The 12,442-nt window shown below is 30.2% G+C and overlaps 1 protein-coding gene across 4 annotated transcripts in view; it reads right to left on the bottom strand.

Annotated features, from left to right (window-relative positions):
* The window catches only part of LOC125065754 (putative inorganic phosphate cotransporter), a 35,296-nt gene that overhangs the window by 10,320 nt on the left and 12,534 nt on the right, over positions 1-12,442 (bottom strand). Inside the window, exon 1 of one of the 4 annotated variants that reach the window (XM_047673553.1) lies at positions 11,693-11,834. The exons of 1 other annotated variant lie outside the window; for it this stretch is intronic. In XM_047673553.1, coding sequence (XP_047529509.1) covers positions 11,693-11,745 — 53 coding nt within the window. In that variant the 5' untranslated portion in view covers positions 11,746-11,834. Of the gene's footprint in view, positions 1-9; positions 148-8,875; positions 8,895-11,692; positions 11,835-12,442 lie in introns of those variants that run through there. 2 more of the 4 variants (XM_047673556.1, XM_047673555.1) reach the window with 2 other exon arrangements.

Below are 12,442 nucleotides of genomic sequence, written 5' to 3'. Positions count from 1 at the left end.
TCTACTTACGCATAATTAACATGGAATAATCCAATGTATTTTTCGAAACCAAACCAATTTAAAACGATTTAATAGTAGACTAAGGAGATTTTAAATAGCTTTAAATTGAATACCTTGTCGACAATAGAAAATATACTGGTTCATTTTATTGTAAAGTGATCATTGAACAATACGTCAATCACTTCAGTTATCGATAAGGTGTTTACGGCTGTTTTATCGTAACAAATATCGTTTGACATCTTTATCTTATTTGATCTTGGATTGAATATTTGAAACATCAAAGTATCAAGTGGTTACAGACAGATGTTGCTTTTACGTAATATATATCTAGAACTATATACATATATATATATATATATATTATTTCAAATCAAAAATATTATGTACGACAGACTCGTACCTATACCCTGACGGTATTCGATATGACGCTTTTTATAATGTTCTGCCCAGCACTATCAGAAAATATATCTATTTAATTAATGTGACTGTATTTACATTTATTTTATTGTATATTTATTTATTTCTTTTCATTTATTATTATTACTAAAAATTACGACTTTTCACATCAGGCCGGAAGGGCTACATTTTTGTTAAATTATTCATTTAATTAATAGACTTTAAACGCGACTTCATTCGTTTTATAAAGTCAAAAGTTACATGTGTAGGTTTTATTAGTATATTCAAATGTAATCTGATTAGCAAGGCACTCTATATGAAAATGGATATTCCAACTTTAAAAGATGTACTTGATATAACAAATACACAAACTAAAAACACTTATTTGTAGTAGAGTATGAAACAACAGGTTTTAAGTATATTCCGATATATCACCAGCAATATTCATAGCCTATGACAAATACAAATGACACTAAGTTATTGAGCTGTTACTCCATAAATCAGAATATATATTTTTACCATCTTTGAATAAAAATTTCAAGTTAGTGCCAAATAAAACAAAAAAAAAAAATCTTATTCCTAACAACTACATATTTTTATGTATTTGTTTATTAAGATGTTGGTATTTATGTAATATATTACTGGCTATATTTAAATATTTAATCTACAATTAAAAACAACATCTATACGATTGAATCGTTTGAATTTGTAATTATTCCAGGAAACTATTAAATAATATGTAATCACGTTTAACATCTCAGCGCATGTCATGATTGTACATCATAAACAGTGACAGGTTTAAGATAATAGATATCTTCTTCAAATTATATTAATATATGATACTCACTTACTTCATATACTAGGTATTATCTTACAAGCATACAGGACTGTTCTGATATATTAATTATTATTTATTATTTTTTTTTCTATAAAAAATAGCAGAAATCTAACGTTTGGAAGTTGGAAATGCACATAAAGCCGTTGGTGCTGCGTCTGAATTCTCTAGCCATTCTCATTCCCTTAATCGGAGATTAAGGGAATAGGGAATAATGACAACACAGATAGTTTTCCATACATACCTGAACACACATATTATAAAATTTGACCGAGATTAGTCAAGAGAACACCATCATTAGCTATGCAACAAGTTTATTACATTTACATTTTTTATTACATTAACACCCTGTAAATTTCTCACTGCTGGTCTAAGGCCTCCTCTCCTTTGAGGAGAAGGGTTGGAGCATATTCCACCACGCTGCTCCAATGCGGGTTGGTGGAAAACACATGTGGCAGAATTTAAATTAGACACATGCATGTTTCCTCGCGATGTTTTCCTTCACCGCCGAGCACGAGATGAATTATAAAGACACAAATTAAGCACATGAAAATTGAGTGGTGTTTGCCTGGGTTTGAACCCGAAATCATCGGTTACGTTGGACGCGTTCTAACCACTGGACCATCTCGGGTCAGCATTTAAAAGCAAGATTATACCAGCGTTAAATTTGGTGATATATAACTGTTTTATACAAATATATGAGTCGAGTATCCAATTGTAAGATATTTATGCTTATTGCTCCGTTCGTAAGCGTAGCGTGAAGATCTAGCTTATGAACATCCACAATTAACGTGCAATCTAATGCAAATCGGACTTATAATCGTAATTAGCCCGTGATATGAATATACGCAAGCGTTAGTAATAAATAAAAATATGCACCTTTATAAAAAATGATGATGACGTAACAAAAACTATGTATATAAATTAATATTGCTTAGGAGGTTATCAGTTAAATCATGCCATCTTTTTCTATTCTATATCAAATCTATGTTAACAGAAAGAGAGGAATCAATGTTTAACTAAACTCGCGTCAAATAAAGTTTAAGGGCCGTAAGTCGTTAGATTAGTTATTAGCATGATTTTTCATTAATTTTACGTCTAGTGTTGACTAAAATAACTTAGAAGCAACATAAAGATGTTATGTAAGCGTTATTCAGGCATGCGAATAATTATATGATTATTTTTATCGTATACCTAATTGGTAATAAATACTACCAATGCCATATCACATAGTGAAAGGATAGACGATTATACCGTGACTTTGAATATCAGTAGTGTCGTGCTTTATAATCGTGAACGTTGAGAAACCGTTATAAAACATTAAATATCCGACTGCATTTTTATGACGACAATAAATAAGCTGAACCAAATATATAATTAGGTATATTTTTTTTGTCCAAAGAAAAAAAAATCATGTGTTAGTAAGTGGTCAGATTATTAATATGGGAACCTCTTGTTATCTAAAAGTAAAAGTAATAAGTATAAAATGTAATTCCATACATCGTTGCATCTAAGCTATTACTTTACCTGTTATTGCACCTGAGGTACGCTATTCAAATCGAAGCAACTGACTAATAAAACTGAAATGTATGTTTATATATGTAATTTAATTATTTATCTATATAGTATTCACTTAGCCTGTAAAAAACTCTAAAATAACCTTAATGTAATATTAAAAATTAATATAACACAATGCGAAAGTCTAAAGTGTACAACCGTGTTAGATCTCTTAAGTTACTGGTGTCAGTTGCGAAACGTTAATCGAAAATGTTTTTTTTATTAATAATGGCTAATAATGTGTGATATATAAATTGAATTGAGATTGTAGTAAAGAACCTTTTCTGAGTGTAAAAAGGTTCGCTGTTAGAGGCAACGGCACTTATCTGTCTACTTTATGAGATCTACAAATCTTTCACACAATCCTTTCTTACGTCTGGTTTAAATCGGGCAATGTTGCGTGGAAAGCAGCTGTACCGAAAATTTTCTCTTGGATTTTGTAGACATATAGACAGTAGACAGTAGACAGACATAAAAAATTATAAGTATCTAATAAGAATCCAATATAAAAAAATTGTACTCAATCTAATTTCAAAACAATCCAAATTTGAAAAATAAAAATCAAAGTGTTTCTATGTTAGAACAACATCTAATATATATTAAGAGATTACCTCTTAAATGCTAAAATGTATATAATATTTGGGTAAAAATCTATGAAATAGATATATGCATATATCGGCGTGCGTGCGAAGGTTCGACACAAAAAAAAATACGGAGCTGTACAAAATAATTTTTTAATCAAATTTATTTGTGGAAATTATACCATATGAGTTATTTCATGAATTATAATTAGTTTAAAGTAATTTAAATACATTCGTTTTATCCTATTATTATTCAATTATAATAGTAATGAACTTTTAAATTATCTTTATTCTAAGAATTTTATTTAGTTTTTTTTTTTTACTAAAATAAATCTTCATTGCTTCTCTAATCTTTTGTAAGAATAATTATAACACGTGTATAAAGTATGAAGCACTTGTCATATAATAGTACTTGATTGCTATTATTCAATAAGAAATATAAAATGTATAATGATAAAAATTCGTTCGAGCCGTTTTATAAAAAGTAAACAAATTTATTTAAATTGCTGTACTTATGCGAAAAATTTATTCAATTCACGTCATGTACAAATTGATAAATTAAATATTTGTACAAAAAGTCAATTTCTTAAGCGAAGGTAAATATTGTTTGCACGACGTTCGCGAGTATATTTTTTGTAGTAGTTTAGAACCAACGTGGTATCAATAAGGAGCTAAAGTAACAGCATGAGAATGTCCCACTGTTGGGCTAAGACCTCGCATCCATTTTGGTTGATTTGATTTGGAGATTACTTCAAAAAACTGCTGTGGTTGATACAAATGTGGAAGAATTTCATACAAAAGTTGCCTTGCAATGTATTTATTTACTACCAGCCAGAGATTTATTATACGCAAATTAATTCATTATTGCTTGTTCGGATTTAAGCCCGCAATCCCCAGTGTACTGACTTGATTGAACCACTGGCCTATCTTGCGCAATAAGGAGGTAATTTGACTAAATTATTATTGCCCTTAAAAAGGTTTTTGACTGTTCGTCTTTGTCGTGCCGTAGCCGCTATTGTTGATAAATGGCTTTTTTGGCTGGTCTCATTTAATTATTACACAATTACCGCAAACAAAGAAGAAAATCTTCTTTCCAAACCTTATGATTTATGGACTTCTTTTCAATACTTGAGAAGTCATTTTAACAATTTATAAGGTTCTTTTCAAGTCCATTTAATATGTAAATGGATGATTTAAAAAATGAGGTGAGATTTGCTTTTAAGCATCGGTATTTAAGGAAACATTATGTCATAGTAGACATAGTAAATATTTTTACATATAATGACATTAAATAATACATACAAATAATAATATTACATAATGGGCATCTAACGCTCACCACCCGTTGGAATATTTTAGTAAGAATCATACTATACTTTTTTAATATTTTTTATCAATCATGGAAATATTGACGAAATTATTTAAGCTAAAATTTGATCTATGCAATGACTATATCCATTAATTGACATTATGATATTGACGTTCGCACTTATTCTAATTGCAAATAGGCACATGTTCAAACATGTCTCAAATCAAAACTACAAAAATGTATATGTTAATTTTTACTTACGTCTTTAATGCTCTCAAAGGTATATTAAATATTTTTACTGATAGAATAGTAGTAGTTGTTTTTTTTTTTATTTTCATACGACCATTTACACTAACAGTAGTGATACAGGTACACTGTCTATTTCTTCTCTTTCATAATCCAATACGATGCCGATCTCTGACATGACCGGAATAAGATCAAAGGCAAGACCATCATGTTTTACCGCACCACGGCAAAATAATTATCATTTCCTAAAGTTTTTAAGATGTGGGACCAAATATTTATAAACACTTGTCGTAATTTATACCATATACAATTTATAATAAATATAAAAAAAATTGTATTTAAAGATAGTGTTGGCTACGTTTTCCAAGAAGACGACTAGTTCAAAGTCCAGCTAAGATCTGCTGGTGTTCAGTAATAAAATAAAACATTTAAACGCCAAAATGTCTTAAATTAAAATGTAAAAAAGTCGGGCAACAATGAGCCCGTGGATGTTGTAAACTAAAATAATTAAAAACAAAATAGCTTTTACATTTCAAATCCGGGATACGAACCCGTCACTAAACTAATGACATTTAAATAACTTCTTTTCAACAGGCCTGTGGAGTGGAGTGCCCCTAAAGCGTTGCAAAAGAGCAATCCGTTGATGCCCTAAACCACTGGAACCGGTTGGTAAAGACAGATATTAATATGAAACAATCATGTCAGTGATACATGTCACATAGCCTTATAGGGTATTTTTGAAACATCAAGCGAATTTACTTGATCTTCCGTACTCGGATAATGATTTTGCAACGACGATGTAATTACAGAGACGAGCTGTTTTTTATTTCACGGTGAAATAAAACAGTAATTTTAATGTCGACATGAAATTAATTACTTCGCACATAACTCTTAAACGTGGCATTTTTTTTTTAATTTAAATAGTTAGGCGGACTGGAAAATATTCCAGCTAATAGAAATTGATTACCACTGACCATAGATCCAGTATCTACATCATCCACCCCTTACAATGCCAATGCCTCACCACCCGTGGGAACAAAGATGTAACGTTCCTTGTGCTTGTAAATAAACGGTCTTACTCTGGGTGAGTATTAGTATTAAGTATCACTATTATCATCAATATTATTTTATTAACTATGTATATTAAATTGTAAGTTATGATTGCAAGAATAATTTAAAAATAGTTTTTTATGTTACTTAGACTAATTATCATTTATGTTGCTTTATAAATATATATTTGCAAAGTGACACGGTATTTTTTTTATTTATAATCCTTATCATAATTATATTGACTTTGATCTATTTGAAGTACGTACCATTTGTGTTACTGTTTTAAAATATATTTTTTTCAATGCAATAATGTTCAAGCTAACCATACCTATTTGACTACACTAATATTAATATTAACGTGCTTATTTTCCTTTTCAGCAACGGTAGGTCATGTCATATATTTGGTATTGATAAGCATAAGGATTAGATTCGTATTTACTTTGTACCTCTTAAAACGACTATCTCGTTTAACCTCTTATAACGAGTACCTAGCTAGTAAGGAATTCCCAGTAGGCTAGAGTTAAGGAATTAACAGTGCTTCTGGAAGTCTTGACGGATTAAAGTACCTTCAGTCTATAAACGTCTTTCATTTGTTCCCCACTTATATGGATGTATATAAAAATTGTACTTGAGCAATGATCAACTTTGTCATTGAAATGTTGGAACTGAATTTGAGATTTTTATTTCGAACCGGTAATAGCACATCTGTACTAGTATTATAAATGCGAGAGTAACTCTGTCTTTCTATATGTTGCTCTTTCATAACCAAGCACTGAACTGTATTTGAATGTAATTTTACATATAAATCATAAGCAAAGCCGAGAGCGACAACTAGTTTAATATAATCTTGTAAATGCCTACTCGAATAGAGTATATTTGGATTTTGATTTTGATAAACTATGATGACATTAATGTAAGCCAAGAAGGTTTAAATTTGACAAAGAGGCAATTATTTAAAATATCTTATTACATGTATTAGATATTCAATAAACATAATAAAACATTAACGACGCCATGTATGTGCATAAAACATACATTTTTGAAAACATTATTACCACTACCGAGGTCAAATCCATCTTGAATTTATTGTCTGTGGCTTGCTATCAATCTGTCATAATTCGGGTTAAACGCGTGGATAAGTATTAAAACTGATGATTGTTTTCTCTAATGAGGAAAGTCTATAATGCAATTAATTTTAAAAATACTGAATCTTTACATTGAAATGAAAATAAAAAGATTATGTTTTCCATACATTCTCATTATTTTTATTAAAAATAAAAATCTGAGAATGAATTTGTCTGCCAAGATCACAAACGAACAAATAATAACATACCTTACCTATACATAAATGATTCTAGCCTTATATATATGTACTTATTAAATTTAAACCCTTACTCTATATTCTGTATTTTAACTGTTTTCTAATTTTTAATCAAAAACAAAATATACTTTATTCAAGTATGCTTTTACAAGCATTTTTGAATCGTAATTTTACAGAACTATACTAAAAAAGCTACCACCGGTGCGGAATGAAGACTCTACCGACAAGAACTGGCAAGAGAGAATGTACTTACTCTTTCCCATCATTTAAAATGCAAAGTTATGTTATAAAATTATATGTATTATATATTTTGCCTGAAATTCAACAGCTATGTATAAAAATCTTCTAATTATTTCGAAGTTCGACACAAAAAAAACAGTAAATTTCCAATTAGAATAACCCATGTTTTAATTTTGTATGAAAAACAGATGTTTGAAAGCCGAGATGACTCCGATGATTTGAATTTAACGAAAAGCGTCCATTTTATTTCGAGCATCCATTTTACCAAGAGCTTTTTATTTTATATTCATTCATGCCACCGATGGGAAAAATATTCAGTCTTCTTTTTAGCAAGGTCGAAGGTCTTTGATTATCAGTGGAATATTTAAGGGCTCTTCTACTGTGTTTGTGATAAATATACTATGGTTTACAATTCATTAAGAAATTTAAATAATAACTTTTATTTTTATCCGACATACCTTTAATTTTTCTTATTCTTTGTTTTGTCATTTATTGTTTCAAATATGTCGTTTTAATAGTTCATTGTCCTATTTTTTTCTCTTCATTGTTTTTATTAGTGGTAGGGCTTTGTGCAGGCCTGTCTGGGTAGCTACCACCCACCGCTATTATTATTATTCTACCGCCAAACAACAGTATTCAGTATTGTTCTGTTTGAAGAGTGAGTGAGCCAGTGTAACTACAGACACAAGGGACATAACATCGCAGTTCCCAAGGAATGGTTAATATTTCTTACAGCACCATTGTCTATGGGCGGTGGAGGCCACTTACCATCATGTGGCTCATATGCTCGTCCGCCAACCTATACCATAAAAAATTATATCTTGTAATTATTATTTTCTATTACTATTAATATTTACTTCTAGAATAAACAAGAGGCAAAACAATTCCAAACGAACCGAGTAAATAATTACGATTCGTTTCAAAAAGTTTTTGGTAATGTTAGCAAAAAGCGATTTTATTCGGATGGTGTTGAGCAACCGACAAACAGCTCGAGTCGATCGATAAGCACTGAGGTCGACTACTTTCTACTAGTGTGCGTTTACGATACAAAACCCAAATTCACCTCGCAAATGCATTAGCGCTGAATTTGAACAAAGGAATGTTTACTATGTTTTATACATTAATACGAAAATTGACATTAAAAATAATCGGATCACTCCAATTTCCTACTTTGAACTTGAATAATTAGTTTAAATTTAAATTCAAATTTAGAACTCTGATACAAAACGATATTTTTTTTATAGCGTTGGTGGATGGACTAGCAGAAAAAAAAACTGCTTGTAAGTGGTCACCACCGTCCACAGACATTGGTACCGTAAGTAATTTTAATGATTATTTACCTGATGCGCCACCAGACTTGGAAACTGAAATGTGATGTCCCTTGTATCTATAGTTCAACTGGCTGGCTGGCTTTCAAGCTGGAATACAAAAGTACTAAGTATTGCTACCCAGACGGGCTTGTGCAAACTTCTACTAGCAAGTATGTAAAGCTAATAAGAAATACTAGTGTGCACATAGTAGATGAGCTATTTTTTACTCTTATTTCTATTATTTTTTATTATTAACACTAAAGCCACTCAACAGCTACAAAAATAAAACAAGGTGTGTGTTGAGAAACAGAGGAAGAAGAAGTTGATTTTGCTATATATTATTTGAAACAAATTAACAATATTTGAAAATAATTAAATGACAAGAGATATAATAGTTCAAATTCCCTTGAAACGTAAAAATAGCTTTAAAAAAAACCGTATACAATAGAAAGAGAGAAAGAGGAGGAAAGGTCTCCTGGAGAGGAGCATAACGTTTTTTCTTTACGTTCCTTCACTCTATTTTAAGTCGCGCAAAAGAACTTCGTTCCAGTAAGTAAAATCATTCCAGTAAGGGAAAATAGAAAATCCATTGACAAACAAAACAGAGGAAGGTACGGAAATTTTCCCTATTTATATATTTATATATTAATCATTAAAATCTCTCAATCTCTCATAGTTAAACTCAAATGGGTAGAGCAAGCTTTCAGTTAAGGTAAATCTGATATTATTGTACAATATTAGAGACTACGAAATAATTGGTAGTGCAAATACATGTACATAATCACATACTCAACTGGACAAACAAACATGTTCGTACGGCTTGTCAAATAAGGTAAATTTCAAATACAAATAAAATTATCCTTGTACTCAGATTGACGAAAATATTTGGTCTAAATAGTTAAGAGCGCGCCTAAGCCAACAGACTCCCTTGCGTACCCCTTTAGATATACGACCTTATTTCTTTTCTTTTCTATCCTTTTTCTATCTACAATGACCAACAGCACATATTTTATTTTAATTAATTATTTTTTTGTTCTATCTTTTTAGAAATGTTTCTTAAGGTTATGATATAGTTTTTTTTAACTATAATATTATAAAGATTAATTCAATGCGCTGTCAAAAAATATTGTCCTCCTCTCGTCCCAACAGCACAGCAGTGTGTCTGAATTAAGAATTAGTATGGGTGACGTACGGTGAGCGCCAAAAGTTTTTTTAAGTTACAAAAAAAAATAAAGGGTATTATCAAATTTCCCGAATCGCAGCCCCTGATTATTTCTAAATATAACTTATAATCAAATTTATTAATAGCATTACGAGTATTAATAAAAAAAAGTATGTCAAGATTAAAGGATATTTTGTAAATTTTAAAGTACGCCTGTATCTGTGTGCGTACTTGTGCACATATCTCCGTGCAGTAATTGTGACCGTTTGAGTATTAAAGCAGAGAGAACCTTATATATCAAAAGAAACCGTATATTCCTATAATATGAAACTTAACTTATAAATTATTGTAGCGACTACGTATTAGCAACTAATAGATCAGCTGTTAAACAATCTTCTGGTCATGGTCGTGGAAAATACTCAAGTGTCATATATACGCATACATATATATACAAGTTGTCCGTCCCGACATCACACGAACAAAATTCATAAAAAGTTTCTAACCCCTTAAAATTTAAATTTTCAATAAATCTCTCTCTGAACGTCTACGTCACGTAAGGAGTAATTTTAATTTGAAGTCAATCGGAACTATATTTTCGAATTGTGATGATTCAATCAGTGGATGAGATGACAAACTAATGATTGGATTCTGTCTGATTTTCTGGACTTAACAAACTAATATTATCGATGATCGACGATCTATTTTTAAATATTTAAAAAAGCAACTTCTATCAACTTATCAGCAAGATATAACCCATAATTATAATAAACGAAGTAAACACAATAAATAGAATAAAGTTTAGCAACACTTTTATTTTGCGTTTATTTTGTTAGTAAATTAAAATGAAACCAGAAAAAAATTATGTATAATTATGAAATTCCTACTCTTATCACGAAAAACATTAAGGCTGAACAATGACGCTCCAATGTCAACTAACTTTGAATATAAATGTGCCACACTTAATATACTTTTTAAATTACTAACGTAATACGAAAATGTTTTTGTTTCCTCACCGAAAATATTTCTACAAAGAATATTAAATAACGCTTTATATAAAGACATATTATGTATTTAAATTCAGAAGTCGGTTAGCATTTGTATTAATTTTGAAAACTGACAAAATATTACATAAGTTTTAGTATCGATTAACTTTTAAATAAACTTAATAATAATAGTATCTATCCAAAAAGATACACAAGTAAATAAAACAAAAGACAGCAAACCTCTGAATTACAGATAATAATTTCACGAGTAAAGAAAAAGGCTACCAATAATATAGACGTAGGGCATGAATCCACCATAAGATTCTCAAAGAGTCAATGGATTGAATAAGAAGATCAATCCAAGTTTAAATCCAGTCACATACTCAATGTTTTTTATGCTTAAACTGTGAATATAATTAATTTCGAGCTATTCATGGAAAGAAAACTTCGTGACGTAACATGACTGATAAAAATACACGTATATATACATCATATACCCGCACTGGCGCATCATGGTGGACTTATTATTAGGAGGAGAGCAATGTAATCCACATACAGTAAAACAGTTCACTTTATACGATTTACCTTGTTACTATTTATATAAGAAGTCGTTTCTTATTTCACGATGTCGATTCACAATTTGTGATGAATGACATTGAAAAAATAACCGACGTGATATAATTGTTCGGTTCACCTACTTACTTGTTCTGATATTGGGTAACTCCCGTATCTAGCGGTCTTTTTCCTTTTGCCATTATTTATATTACACTAGACACTAAATTATGCAGACAACTGGCAATCTGACTCTCTGACGTCACCGAGACACGACTGTACACGTAATTTCATAAATTTGACGCTATTTTTACGATGGGTTTTAAATAAAATATATTTAAGCACAAATTTATCGGTTAAATAAATAGTGTTTTAACTTCCACCAACGATTTGAAAATAAATATATTTCTATAAAGCCAGCAAGTAAATAGTAAAGGATTATCAACGTTGTATGAGTTTATTACTTTGTAGGGTTCAGCGGTAAAATTATAAAACACTGGCTACGCGTCCTGACTTCATATGGGTAATAAGTTTTTTATTCGAGATATTTCTCAACCAATGAAATATCTTAATAATTTTTGCCAATCGATATATTCGCCTGTTCTATGCTAATGTATTGTACTATACAAAGCGCGTTTTATGTCGCGTTTGTTGAAATTTTTCATAATATATCTAAAACCTTTGGTTCCAATTTCAAAATTAGATATTATTAATAAGTTGCTAACATAATTAACTGTGCTTTGTCTATAAAAAGTTTAACATACTTTATCGTTGACTTTTTTGTAGACATTTTAAAGACCTACAAATTTTTGATATTAATTTATTTCTTTATATGTTCTATCGGGCCTGACCCATTTTCTTCGACTTAGTCGGTTAGCTGACGTAGTCAGAATAAACGAA

Source organism: Vanessa atalanta, chromosome 8 (assembly GCF_905147765.1).
Source record: "Vanessa atalanta chromosome 8, ilVanAtal1.2, whole genome shotgun sequence".
In the NCBI taxonomy this organism is placed as follows: domain Eukaryota; kingdom Metazoa; phylum Arthropoda; class Insecta; order Lepidoptera; family Nymphalidae; genus Vanessa; species Vanessa atalanta.
This window is presented reverse-complemented; position numbering and strand designations above follow the sequence as displayed.